The sequence below is a fragment of the Panthera tigris genome, chromosome A1 (genome assembly GCF_018350195.1).
Source record: "Panthera tigris isolate Pti1 chromosome A1, P.tigris_Pti1_mat1.1, whole genome shotgun sequence".
Taxonomy (NCBI): domain Eukaryota; kingdom Metazoa; phylum Chordata; class Mammalia; order Carnivora; family Felidae; genus Panthera; species Panthera tigris.
In genome coordinates this window covers 224,236,177-224,251,037 of record NC_056660.1, presented here as the reverse complement: position 1 = coordinate 224,251,037, position 14,861 = coordinate 224,236,177, and the positions used below count along the sequence as shown (strand labels likewise).

General features: G+C 42.9%; 1 protein-coding gene across 1 annotated transcript in view; it reads left to right on the top strand.

The window, feature by feature from the left end:
* Window positions 1-13,482, top strand: part of BASP1 (brain abundant membrane attached signal protein 1) — a 55,171-nt gene extending 41,689 nt beyond the window's left edge. The window contains exon 2 of the mRNA NM_001320166.1: window positions 12,783-13,482. Within this exon, the coding sequence (NP_001307095.1) occupies window positions 12,792-13,463 (672 nt within the window). The 5' untranslated portion in view covers window positions 12,783-12,791 and the 3' untranslated portion in view covers window positions 13,464-13,482. The remainder of the gene's footprint in view (window positions 1-12,782) is intronic.
* Window positions 13,483-14,861: the final 1,379 nt, after the last annotated feature.

Sequence of the window (14,861 nt, the reverse complement as noted above, 5' to 3'; positions counted from 1 at the left end):
TCTTTGTCTCTTCCTCTCTTCCCATGTGTATTTTCTCTTCTTCCAAACCCTTACAAACTCTGTCTTGACAACATTCCAAATTCTCGTCTTGGCTTTTGCCTTTACTGTAGCAACGCTCTTTTCTGTTGACCATTGTGGATAACTCTCCTGGCTCCTCTTATGCTCTGTGAGCCCTTCCTGAGAGACGTGTATCTTCATTCCTCCACCCGAGTCACTCCAGAGTCAGTAGTGGGCAACTTATCCCCAGATCGAGTCACACAATTTCCCTCTTGGCCTTTTTGCAGCAGCATGCAGACCCGCCAAACTGCTTCCTGAAACCCTCTCTTCCTTCGCCTTCTGAGACGTATACGTTTTTCCCCGTTGCGACTCCTCTAAGAGCTGCTTTCCTACTTTCTGCCATTTGAATACAGACATTCTATTAGACAGCCTTATAGATTTATATTCCATCATCCCTCTCTCCAGGTAGATACATCCTCACCTGTCTCCTCAATGTCAAGAGGGTTTTCTTACAATCTTAACTGGACTTTCTGCTTTCTTGTCTTCATCTATAGATAGCGTAGCTATCTGTCCGGGGAGGTTATCATGACGGTCGAGACCTCTTGTAAGTGCCGGCGTGCTTGGGTTCACACCAACACCTCCAGAGGAATAGTTGTACGATCTTAGGTGAGCTATTGACCCACAACACGCCTTGGTTTCCTCAGGGCAAAGTGGGGGTAGTAATAAGAATTCTTTCTCCATAGGATGGATGAGACCGTTAATGAGTCAATATACAGTAAGAGTAAGTACTATGTGTATAAATACTTTTGATATTTCTACCATCTCAGACCCCATCTCCTCTATCAAACTTTCCTGATGCCCTTACTCCAACTAAAGGTTATCTCTTCTGGGAAAAGTATGGTTTTTCACCCTCTTGTAACACTTAGCTTACTCTCATTTTAATTGTCTCTGTATGTCGTCTCTCTCCTGCTAGACGAGAGGAGGTTTTTCGGTCCACTTATCTCTGTGCATGGCTCCTACTTGAACCCACCTCAAAACAGTTCTTTTCTTATTAAGATTGTCTCTTCTAGAATAATTTCTGAACATTTGAAGTTCTCGAGGCCACTCTGCATGTTGGATTCTTTTTTAAGTTTTTTTTTTTTGTTAATGTTTTATTTATTTTTGAGAGAGAAAGTGTGAGCAGGGGAGGGGCAGAGAGAGGCGGGGACAGAAGATCCGAAGCGGGCCCTGTGCTGACAGCAGAGAGCCCCATGCGAGCCTTAAACCCATGAACTGGGAGATCATGACCTGAGCCAAAGTCGGATGCTCAACCAACTGAGCCACCCAGGCGCCCCACTGCATATTGGGGCGTATCTGTTCTTATCGAATATAGTTTTTGAATATGTCGTGTTTCTTCATTCTTTATAAATTCTTTTTCTTTAATGTTTGTTTATTTATTTTGAGAGAGAGAGAGAGAGCGCACACACATGAGCAGTGGGGAGGGAGGGAGGGAGAGAGAATCCCAAGCAGGCTCTGCCCCAGTGTGAGGCCCCTTCTGGAACAGGGAGATCATGACCTGAGCTGAAATCATGGAATCTTGATGCTTAACCGACTAAGCCACCCCGGTGCTCTTGTAAATTCTTTCTTAAAGGTAATTTCGCCCCCTTTTCTCTTACCCTAATATTTGCTTCAGCTAACCAGTAACTCGGGTATTTTTTTAGGCCACAGTAATTATAAACCCAGTTGGTCTGGTGAAGAGTTTGTCTGCAGATACAATTCATGAGTTCTAACTTTGCAGGTTACCTTAAAATCAATCATGGATTGCGTTGCTTATAAATCTGTGGGAGCTTTGCAGCCCTGAATTCAGAGTGATAATTACTTGTTCAAGAGTACCGTTAATATACTCTGGCCACACATTTAACCGTGGCAGGAAGCACTGATTCGTTCTCAGCATTTGTGTGAAGCAGATGTATTTTCTTCTGATTCTGAAATGGAAACGGAATCAAAAGGAGACTCTACTTGGTCTTGATCATATCATGAAGCAGCAATCAAACCGGGAATAACGCCCCAGCCTGTGACACCTGCCGTGGCATATTCATTCGTGTTGCGTTTTGCTACGTGCGTGGAGTCATCCTCATTGTAATCTGGTTGATGTCATCCTTAAAAACTCGGTTCTCGGAGTGCCTGGGTGGCTCAGTCGGTCGAGCGCCGACTTCGGCTCAGGTCACGATCTCGCGGTCCCTGAGTTCGAGCCCCGCATCGGGCCCCTGTGCTGACAGCTCAGAGCCCGGAGCCTGTTTCAGATTCTGTGTCTCCCTCTCTCTGACCCTCCCCCATTCATGCTCTGTCTCTCTCTGTCTCAAAAATAAATCAACGTTAAAAAAAAAAATTAAAACAAAACAACAAAAAAAAAACCCTCGGTTCTCCTGGTTGGAGATGAAATGGTTAATTAATCCAGATTTGCATTTTCAGAATAAAAATCTTGGCAATGGATGGGACCTTTGTACGTCTTGTATAGGAGGTGCCTAGATATTATTAGCACAGAGAAAGAAGACATAAATAGGAATAGCATGTGAAGTTGTAAATATAGTCACTTTTAGATCATATGGGAGAAATTCTATATTAGTCTTTTTTTTTTTTTTTGGGTTTGGTGTGGTCTGGTTGTATATACCAGTTAAGTATACCAGTGATTTTCCCTGTCACAGACTTGTGGTGGTGTTCACTGACGTAGTGACAAAAACGCGAACATATTAGTAAGAAATGCAAGTGGGTGACATTGTGGAGTATGTAGTGGTTGGAGAGAGAACACAGTGCATGTAATCCCCCGGGGTTTGGGGGTAGCGAATGCCCGGAAACTATGTCATTATGCAAGGCTGCATTTTCTGAAGAGCGACACTGCTGTAACTGGGGCTTGCAGTTTTGTTCCAAAGACTGGGGCGACGCTAATGGATACTGACCAACCGAGGATTACTGAAACGAAGATTCGACAATTGTAAGGGGCGGCCCTGTGCAAATCGAGACATCGAAAATTCAATACGTGGGCTAAGATAAATACTAATACTTAATGGCCAGTAATTTTGCTCGCTACCAAGATGCAGACGGGTTCTTGAAAGCTATTTGGAGGGAGTGGGGGACGAGCGACAATCGGTGGCCTCAAAGGACTGAAATCTCAAAGTCGGTCGTGACAGTGCTTCTTTGCTTCTCTTACTCAGAACCCCTTTTGACCCAACATTTCTCCTTTCCTCTCTCATCTGCACCCAACCAGACTCTTTAGTAAGTGTTTTAGTTCAGGGTCTGAAGAAAGGAAAGGGTAAATGAGAGCTCCCGGAAACCCTACGGTGACTATAGGAACAACTTCCATAATGGCGAAAATATCGATTAGATTCTATCCAGGTAACTAAGGCTGTGCCTTCCTATGTTTTAAAACATTGCTAGTTTTTTTTTTTTTTTTTTTTTGCTAAAACCAAAGGCAGGGGGTCAGGACCTGTGTTTTCGTGTGGTAGGAGCCAGAGGATTTGAGAGCCTCAGTTCTAGAAGAGGGAGAATGTCTTCTGTCTATGGGGAGGACTGAGCAGCAAGTCAGCTCAAGGGCTCCACGCACCCAAACTGAGCCCCTTTCTGAGCGTTGGAGAACAGAGAAACTATTTTCATGGGCTCCCTGATTCAAAATGCCACTCACCGTGGAGTCCAGGTAGAAACCTTACACAGCTAGATACTCTCATTCTTGGGTGCCCGGAAGGTATCTTGCTAGAAAAGCTGGCTGCGGTTTCCATGAGTAAAAAAGATGCAGATAAAGATTGGATCCAATGGAGGAGTAGATTTTCAGAAGTGGTAGAGCGAGGGCGGAGAGACTTGATTCAAAATAAGAAACTTCCTCTCTGATCTCATTCTCCTCACTCTTGCCCTTGCTCTCTCTTTTATGTGAACATAGTGAATCTTTGCCCTTACTGTTTTCAAGTCACCATGACCTCGTGCTGACCATGACCTCCCAAAGCAAAGTTGGCATTTAAAACCTGTAACTGGCCTGAACTCTTTCTCAACTTACAAACTCCCAACAAAGTCTTGTAAAATGTTGCTTTCTGTAGCTTTGTAAAAAGTTGATGCGTCCGTCCTAATTTTGTTTTGTGTCATTTGTCCCTGACAATAAATGTAGAAATGAATTCCTGCTTGACTAAAAAAGTAAAACAAAACAAAACAACACCTGGGGCGCCTGGGGCGCTCAGTCGGTTAAGCGTCCGACTTCGGCTCAGGTCATGATCTCACAGTCCGTGAGTTCGAGCCCCGTGTCAGGCTCCGTGCTGACAGCTCAGAGCCTGGAGCCTGCTTCCGATTCTGTCTCCCTCTCGCTCTGCCCCTCCCCTGCGCATGCTCTGTCTCTCTCTGTCTCAAAAAAAATAAAATAAAATAAAAATAATAATAAAAACATTAAAAAAATTTAAAAAAACAATTCATGAGAGATTTCTTAGATAAAACTGTTTAATGAGGTTCTGAACACATAAGAAAATTCAGAAAAAATACAGACCTTTATAAACAAATTGAATTTTTTTTCCTTGAAAGAAATATCCCATATTTCTGTGCTCAAACACAAAACAAAAATGGTTCTACCCCAAGTAAGTGGTGTAAGTGATTGTAAGTGTTTGTGTGTTAAGCTCTTCAGACTTCTCAAGTCTGAAGGAAAAGAGAATGAGTCCTCAGCTACAACCTTCAACTTTAGCAATATTCAGACCACTTTTGTGGTACTGGACTATCTTAATATTTATTCTGTCTCAAGAATTCTACCCTTTTCCATAAAATTCAAGTTACTTTTTTTCCCCATGGTGGTGGCAAGAGAATAATTTCCACCTGGTGCAAGTTTCTGTTTTATAAATGCTTTTTTTTATATGCAGGAAACTGGTTACTTAAATAGTCTTCCATAACTAACTGAATTTAAATATATATGTATATTTATATAAATTTAATATACATAATATATTATTATCACATATATTATATATATATAATATACATATGTTATATTATATATATATAATTTATTTAAGTAAACTCTATACCCATCATGGGACTTGAACTCAAGACCCTGAGATCAAGAGTCCCATGCTCTACCAACTGAGCCAGCCAGGAGCCCTTAACTTATATATTTAAATGATTCTCACAGGATATAGGATGGGACAAGGAAATTGTTTTAATTTGGCTTCTGAGGCTTAGTAATCCTTCTATGTCACTATTGTTCTATTTAAGTCACTGACTTTTGCTTTTGAGTTTTAGGTGGATATATTGTTGTAGCAAATTGAACCTAAGAAGTCTTCCCACATGGTTTTCCTCAACCAACACTCAACTGCAAGTCATGTTAGCTTCAGGGGCCTGTGATGGATCTTCCATAGATTGACTTAAATTCTATTGAAAAGATAGTTTTAAAATATTTTTAGCATTGCATAAAAGGGGAGATGGTTAGCGTTTGATTGTTTCTAGGAAGTGCTTCTTCTTAGAGTTTGGCATAGGGCACGTCTTGGCCAGCAGGACCACCAAGGGTCACCACCAAGATGACCCATCACAAGTAGGTCAAGGGAAACAACTGAGTGTCTTCTATAAACACAACGCGATGAAATAGTTCTGCATGAGCAAAACTAACGAAGCGTAATTTTTCTGACAGTTACGTCTTCGTCCGAAGTGTTTTCAGGGTTCAGTTCTGCCCCCACTCATTACTTAATGGAGCTGACGCATTATTCTGAAAACATATCCTAAGTGTAATTGAAAACATCAGAAAATGTTTTTTGGTCAATACTTGGATGTTGTTTTGTAAGTTTTTATTTCTAACTTTTAACAAGTTTCACGTGTGTTGAAGGTACTGAACATTTATCGTACATTAATTATATCTACAAAGAAATCCAAGTATAGCAGGAAACCAACTGGATGTCAGTCTTCAGGGTGCAAGGTGGTGTGTAAGTTTTTATGATAATAATTAGCAGGAATATAGAGCTTTACTGATGGCTTTCATCTGTTCAAGCTGCTATAAGAAAGTATCATAGACTGGGTGACTTATAAACAACAGGAATTTATTTCTCACGGCCCTGGAGGCAATAAAATTCCAAGGTCAGGGTGTAGCATAATTGGGCTCTGGGGCCTAGTGCCGACTTCTTCCTCTGTCCTCACGCGGTGGGAGGGGCTGAAGCGCTCTGTGGGGTCTCTTATAAGGGCACCTATCCCATTCATGAAGGCTCCATGCCCAGGACCTCCCAAAGGTCCTGCTTCCTAATACTGTCACCTCAGAGATGAGCTTTCACCTTACGAATTTGGGGGAGGACACAAGCATTCCGACCATAGCACTGATCATAACCCATTTTTCACACACATAGCATTTTGTTAGTGTCACAAGCCTTCATAAAATATATGCACACATTTCCACCTTCCCCACCAAGAGCACGAACTTTAAATATCTTCATTTTACTGAATAGGAAATTTGAGACCCAGAGGGGAAGGTGATTTGCTCAGACTCTTAAGCAAATTATTGACAGCTGGGACCAGCACTCTGTGTGCTTGCCATTTTTAGTAAACTTTCATACTGAGTGCGAGGGGGCTTGTTTTTGACGCGTCTTAAAAGATTTATAACTCACTTAACCTTTTTCTAAGTGACATTTTGTCCTCAGCCCTTCTGCCTTCATTGTCTCAAAATGAAAGACCAGATTTTAACTCAGGAGGCTAGGAGGCTATGCTGATGGTAGACTGGTTTGTTTTAAGGTAAGAAAAAAATGTAAGTGCCCATCAGGAAAGTTCTGGACGCGCTGATCATATTAGCGTTTGTAAGAATTGTTACTTAATGAAATTAAGTGATAATTCAGCTCTGTACAGAGGTGATTTTGACCCGGTGTGCCCTGAGGGTTGTGTGTACAAAATAAACATGACTTAGGTGATTTGAATGGCTAAGAAGCATCTTCCACGTTCCCTGATAGGCTCTCTGGAGTGAAAGGAACAAAGACTTGGGAGAACCTTGTAGGGGAGATCATCTCTATTAGAGTATGTTGACTACAACATAACCTTTCAAATTATTTCTTGCCCTTAATCCCCCAAACAAATTTTTTTTTTTTTATGTAAAATTTAAGCTGTCAAGAGTCAGAATCATTTTTTTAAGGTTTGCTATAGTGGCGATATATGGGGTCACATTTCTTTTCTTTATAGATATGTATAGTCTTCAACTTCATAGTTGAACATGAGCTTGTAAGCAGGATTTTGTTTTATATAAAAAAAGGGCTTGTCAGCTTCAAGATTCAACAGGATGTTTGGAGAAAGAATTACAATCTAATTTTTAGGCCATTTATTACTTTACTTCATGTACCTATTTCTGAGGCCTGAACCCATCATCTTACCTTGCCTGCCTAGCTAGGGAGTTGTTCTTTCACGTGCCTTCATCTGCTTGAAGACGTTAGAGAAACACACCTTTGGAATTTTCATGGAAGTTCATGAGTATACACGGTCATTTATTAGGAAAAGTCATTAGCTGCCAACAAAGAAACGTGTCAGTTGCTTTGATCAGCGAACCGTGCTAGAGTGACCCTTTCTCTCCTCTTTTCACCAACAAGCAGAACTTGAATTCTCTGGAATTTTTGTTTATAGCCACGTGGGATTAGTTAACTAGAGAGAGGTTTGCTTTTATTGGGGGAGTAAGTCACAGGACAGCTGTGGGAGATTTCAAACACCATGTTAGGACCTTAAAAGTATGAAAGTGTTGGTACTTGGTAAAAGAAAAAAAGTCCTCCACAGAATGCTGGGAAAAAAGGGGGCATTTGACAGTGTGACCTTCCCTCCTAAGCAATTTGTTTAGCTTATTAGCTGCACTAAGGCGTCGATCAGGTTTTTGGCCTTCCACGTGTATTATAGGCAATAAATGAATTTTAGCTGCAGAATTTGGGTTCTGCCTTCATCCCGATGACCGAAACGGAATTTTCCCTTGTTTCCTTGGAACAAATGATGAATAGATGGTAGGAAGATGAAATAATATTTCTTCCGTGGTCGCTCTGGTACCCAGCTCAAATTACGAGTCATTAGATTTGGTGACCGGTCTATAATTTTTACTTCTGTCTAGAAAATAGTTTCTTGCTATCACAGACTGTTGATGTTTTTAAAAAGACTTGTAACCTCTTGAGAATCTTAAGTGCATAGAACATTCACATCCAAAGAGTAGACAAATTTACTCTCAGCAACATGATGACAACAGATAGGTGCACCAACTTCTTTTCCGCATCCACCCGGTCGGCAAGAGCAAGCTTGAAACGCACGTCCCAAAAATCTTCTTGGTGACGTTTCAAAATATTGTTAAATCGTCTTTTGATTACTGTGCCTGTGTGTGTGGAGCCCATGTTCTACTGTTCTCGTGGGGTTTACAAGCACAGACCTAGCTAGGAATCGCAAAATTAAGTGACGGGGAAGGGAATTTAATGTTTCTTGCAGGCCCATGAAATGTCAAACGTTATACCGATGCTTCACACGAAATTCCCCGAAGGTGGACGTTTTTGTTTTTTGTTTTTTTTTTTTTCTGTAGAGGAAATGGAAGGACAATGAGGTTAAGTGACTTGCAAGGATTCAGGGCAGGTGTGCTGAGGAGTTGGGATTCATTAGCAACATCTTAGGAGTCACCCATGACGCAACATGCGGGCACTCCGTGAAATAATTCTTGTACAGGATTTTCCAGATTTAACACAGTGCAGTCTCTTCGGTTGTTGTTGGCCGCTAGTTATTTTCTATGCCACGTTGAAGCCGTTAGCGTGTAGTTTTGGCCCCGGTGACATCGAATTGTCTTGTAATTTTAAAGGACAACTCTGGTAAGAGATCAACTTAAGTGTCTGGTTATTGTATCCACACTATGAGGTCAGTTCAGTGCATCAGCATTGGTCTGAGTTTTTAATGGCTAGTAAATGTTCCAGATGTGGAGAAATGCAAAGGTAGGCTTAGCCTTCACTGTAGCTCAGATTGAGGTTTAAATCATTTCCAGGGGGGATTATTTGCTGCTGATTTTTGATTTTAACTGCTTTTTTTTTTTTATAGCTTAGATGTTTCAACTCACAACTTGCTACAGCAACTGATTTCTCTCAAAATTAGAATGAAAACTATGAGAGAAGTAATTAAAACGCATACCCACTGCTCTCCTTATTTTTTTAAGGATACTGATACAAAGCTCCACTGACAAATGGGGTGATGAAAAGTTTATGGGCAGAGAGTATCTGAAGTTCAGAATTTCATCATTATCTTGACAACATCTTGAGTTCTGAGTCACCCCACGTCGGCACCAACCTTGTGACCCAGGGTGGGTAACATTCCTGAGATGAGCTCTGTCCTGTGAGAAGCTTGCTCATGAACTTCCCTCTGACCTCTTGGATGGTGCCTTCTCACCTTACATGCTGGATTTGGCTTTTGCTTCTAGTCCTGCCCCATGACCTCCGTTAGTTAGAATTTCCATATGGGTAAGAGGATACTAATGGTATACTTACTACATTGTGGTACTATTGAGAAGGTTAAATAAAATAATCTCGTAATGTGTTTAGGATTAGGATTGTGCTCGACACGCAGGAAACCGTTAGATTTTAAACTGTAATTTTAATTTACCCCTCGGCATATGCAAGGTTTTCACCCCTGTGGTCTTGGGAAATAACCAGACTTCCCTGCTTTTCCAGGGTTCTGGTGGATTCTATAAGCCTCCCTCTGATACCCCACTATAACTAATGTAAGAAAATTAGCAAAATGTAGGGGCATTTATTAACTTTGTGTTTGAAAAACAAATAGGGTTGGAGACTTTCTTACAACTTGATTATGTACATTCATTTCCTGCCCAGAAATGAATCACAGCTGGGTTTAAAGAATAGAAAGTGGCCCTGTGTTTCAGAAAACCAATTTTAGTAACACAGATTTTAGGTTTGTAGACCAACATAGCTTTAAGCCTCTGGGGATAGCTATATAGAATTTCATGCTGTGTATGTCAAAAAGAGGCACCCCTATGTTAAGTGCAGAATGCACACCACATTTCCACTTTGTCTTCTATTCCGTGACTTCTAAATTGGCGTATAGGTTTCTATGATAGAATTGGAGAATATATAGAAAAGGCAGGCCTGTCAGGTTTTCCGTTTCTTAGCTCTAACCTAATGAACCAGAATAGATCTTGAAATATCAGAGCTGAAATTATTTTGACATTCCTGCGTACTGGCTAATTGAGAACTCAATGAAAGAGTTGTAAACGACGACTTAAGACCCTGGTCCAACTTGTCTCTTTATGTTTTCACTTATTGCTTTGTGGTTGTTTAGGAGATTAGAGTGGGTTTAATTGTATTTTTACCCTATATGTTTGCCCCCACTTCTGAGGGAGAAATAACCAAAAATTAAGTCAAATAGATCCCATTGGATATCCGAAGTGGATCATGACCAAAAGCCATTCTTTTTTTTTTTTTTTTTAAAGCTACATAAGATAAATTCTTTCTTTCATAACATAATGAAGCCCTTCCTTCAGACTAGGAACATTATTTTAGTCATCTTTCAGCTTATTGCTTTTTCCCTCCTTCAACCATTAAATGCATTCCAGACAGGAAATTCACATATAGAATGGAAATGAGCAGACAGAGATGAATTTTGACCAAAGCATAGCACTCTCTTACCCAACACCCTGCTTTGAAATAAGATAAATGTAGATTATTTCACGGTCATGAATTACGATTCCAAGAAGTGTAAGGAATAAAATTTTCTGTTCTAAATGGATGACATTAATGACAAAAAAAAAAAAAAAAAGGTGACTGGGCAACAAGAATGTTCTAATTCTGCCTCCGCTGGTGCCCAGGGCAAGGCCTTCTCTCTCCTGGACTTTTCTTAATGGTGAGGACTGAAGAATACATGTACATTCAATCTTTTCCATGCTTCATCAAGGAAAAGCAACCAAATTTCCTCTAAAGAGCAACAGGTCAGTGGGTTCCCACTGATATATGATGGCATAAACATGCACTTGAAAAAAAATAGCATGCCCGCTTATTTCTGGCAATGGTTCTAGACTGAATTTATTTATAAATTTATAATTTATTATTTATTTGGATTTGCTTTCGTACTACGGAAGAAAAATTGAGGTTTCAAATACAATCACAGCCTCTGAGGCCAGAATCAAAAGCCTCTAGGAAGTTGGGGACTTCACTCGGAGTGAAAAAGCCTGTTAATGACCATTGAGTTAGTTGGAATTCTAATCAGGTTATTGATTATGATAATTGATAATGAAGGCCATTTTCATATTGCTATGGAAGTATGTAAGCCAAAAATACCTGGAAAAGCAATGAATACAAGTCTGGAACAACTGACAAAGCAAATATAATTAGAGACACTACGTAGGCTTTTCATTTCTTGGGTGGTAGTTTTCCTTTAACCAAGGGTCCCGCTCGATAATCAGAAAGGCCACATGCTGCTTGTCTTTGGAGATGTGTGTGCCGATATGAGCATGTAGCTGAATAGCTTCGTTGGAGAAGAGTTGGTAGTTTGAGATTCTTTTCTAGGAATTTGTCATTTGTGCTTGATTACAGCTGTGCCATTTCTCTGGCAAGTATTTTAAGATTATGGAGCCTCTTCCGGGCTGCACTATGGATCTAAAATGGCTGCCTCTGGGGGCGCCCGGGGGGGGGGGGGGGGGGGGGGGGGGGGGCGGGGGGGCGTTCAGTCGGTTAAGGGTCGGACTTCGGCTCAGGTCACGATCTCCCGGTTTGTGAGCTGGAGTTCGAGCCCCAGGTCCGGCTCTGTGCTGCCAGCTCAGAGCCTGGAGCCTGCTTCCGATTCTGTGTCTGTCTCTCAATGATAAATACACGTTAGAAACAAATTAAAATAAGATAAATTGGCTGCCTCTGCCATTTTGTACACAAGCGTTCACTAGTGTTTGCGTTGGACGTCGGAAAGCAGACAAGAAACAAATACTGCGCCCCTTCTCTTTTCGATGGACACGCTTAGCGTTTCATCACGGATTCTTTGATCTCAGTTTATTATTTCCTCTACTTGCTGCAACCAGACACTCTCTAACTGGGCTCTTTTTCAGATTCACTTTTTTGTCATTTTTAACTGTGGCAAAATATGAAATTGACTGCAGTAACCTGTCTTAAAGGGTACAGTTCTGGGGCGCTTGGGGGGGGAGGGCTCAGGCGGTTAAGTGTGGGACTCTTCATCTGGCTCAGGTCACGATCTCATGGTTTGTGCGTAACCTCCAGACGGGGCTGGGCTCTGCCCTGACGGGGAGGGATTTTCCCTCTCCCTCTCTCTCTGCCCCTCCACTGCTCACGCTTTCACTGTCTCTCTCAAAATAAATAAATAAACTTAAGAAGGAATAAAGTGCACAGTTCAGTAGCGTCCGGAGCTGTTTCCTTTGTAAACGGAAGCTTTTTTTAGTTTTCCTACTGAGAAGCATCTTGGTCCATGCTGGCTGCTAAACAGTCAGACCCGGTGGCTTGTAAATAGAAGGTTCTTTCTCAGAGTTGTGCAGGCTGGGAAGTCCCAGGTGGGGGTGCAGGCAGGTGTGGTGACGGGAAAGCCCGCTTCTGACTGGTCGTGATTGGTCCCCTGGCTGCTCCTCACGTGGGGAAAAGGCTGGGGAGCCACGTGGGGGTCCCGTCTGCAGTCCCACCCGCGAGGGCCCCACCTTCGGGTCCTAATCGCCTCGCAGAAGCCCCACCTCCTGGTGCCATCGTCTCAGGGCGCGGGGTTAGGATTTCAGCCCGCCAGGTCAGGGGTGGGGAGGTGCGCAAAGCCATTCCCTCAGGAGCCACCAGTAACGCTTCTGTGTTGTGTCGTGTTGTGCTGTGTTACAGAACTCCAAGATGGGAGGCAAGCTGAGCAAGAAGAAGAAGGGGTACAATGTGAATGATGAGAAGGCCAAGGACAAAGACAAGAAGGCCGAGGGTGCAGGCACCGAAGAGGAGGGAACCCCGAAGGAGAACGAGGCCCAGGCGGCCGCCGAGACCACAGAGGTGAAGGAGGGCAAGGAGGAGAAGCCGGACAAGGATGGCCAGGACGCGGCCGGCAAGCCCGAAGACAAGGAAGGCGACAAAGACACGGCCGCGGCCAAGGAAGACGCCCCGAAGGCGGAGCCCGAGCAGACGGAGGCGGCGGCCGAGGGCAAGCCCGAGCCCCCGAAGGCCGCCGAGCCCGAGTCCGCGGCCGCGGCCGCGGCCGGCGACGCCCCCAAGGCCGCGGAGCCCGAGGCGCCCGCGGAGGCCAAGGCCGACGACAAGGGCAAGGAGGCCGGGGAACCCACCAAGACTGAGGCTCCCGCAGCTCCTGCCGCGCAGGAGACGAAAAGTGACGGGGCCCCGGCTTCAGACTCAAAACCCAGCAGCACCGAGGCTGCGCCGTCGTCCAAGGAGAGCCCCGCAGCCACGGAAGCACCCAGTTCCACGGCCAAGGCCCAGGCCCCCGCAGCCCCCGCGGACGAGGTCAAGGCGGCCGAGGCGCCCGCCAGCTCCGAGCAAACCGTAGCAGTCAAGGAGTAACAAGGACAGCCTATGGAAACCGAGTCTGCTTCCACCGCCTGTCTCTCTCTCTCTGTGTCTCTCTCTCTCTCTGTCTCTCTCTCTCTCCTATACTAACTCGTTTCAAATCCGAAGTAATGATATGTATTGCCCAAGATTAAAGAAAAAAAAAAAAAGGATGTTGTCCCATCGAGGGAGGGAGGGGGTGGGGAGAATCCAAATAGTATTTTTGTGGGGAAATATCTAATATACCTTCAGTCAACTTTACCAATCAGTCCTGGATTTTAAAGATCAATGTCTGAAAGTACAGTACAATTTTTGTACCTGAACTGCTGTCACAGGCACTCCGCCGCTAAGATCCGAATATCTTGTCTTCTGCAAGGGGGTCGGGAGTGATGCGTTTGATTCTGCCCACAGGGCCTAGGCCAAGGCAATCAGATCTTTCGGGAAGCAGTATTTTCTGTGTTTTTCTTTTTAATTTACAGCTTTTCTTATTTTGATATTTTTTTAATGTTGTGGATGAATGCCAACTTTCAGACAGCCCTCTTAGCCTGTCCACACGTATCTCGATGCCAAGACTCCATTCTTCCTCCCCAGGTATTTTTGGGAGTAACAAACATTCTCTCATCCTACTTAGCCTCCCTAGATTTCTCATGACGAGTTAATGCATGTCCGTGGTTGGGTGCACCTGTAGTTCTGTTTATTGGTCAGTGGAAATGAAAAAAAAAAAAAAAAAAAAGTCTGCGTTCATCGCAGTTCTGGTTTCTCTTCCATTCTGTGTCACAGGCACCAACACACCGCTCATTGGAAAATGGAAAAAAAAATAAAAATAAAAAAAAAACAAAAAAAATGTACAATGGATGCATTGAAATTATATGTAATTGTATAAATGGTGCAACAGTAATAAAGTTAAACAATTAAAAAGAAGTAATGAGGACTATTGGTTTTCTTTTATGGCCCCTTCCTCCTTGGTTATTACCTCAGTAGAGAATAGAGCGCGCTCTTGGGCATTTTCCTGGAGGTATTTGGATAGAAGTATAAAGCGGTATGTTCTCACTTTGGTGAACATTATCTGTTTAAAAAATTAGCTGGTGGATCAGTGTCACTAAATTATCTTGGAGAGGCTAAACTAAAAAGTGACTCTGGATATATACCTTATAACATGGATGTTATTAATTTACTTAGAACAAATGTGTGTGTGTGTGTGTGTGTATATATATATATATATATAAAGTTTATTAAGTTTATTTATCAATATATATATATTAAGTTTATTTATTTTGAGAGACAGAGCATGAGCAGGGGAGGGGCGGAGAGGGAGGGAGAGACAGAATCCCAAGCAGACTCCACGCTGTCAGTGCAGAGCACGACTTGGGGCTCCATCCCACAAACCATGAGATCGTGACCTGAGCCCAAATC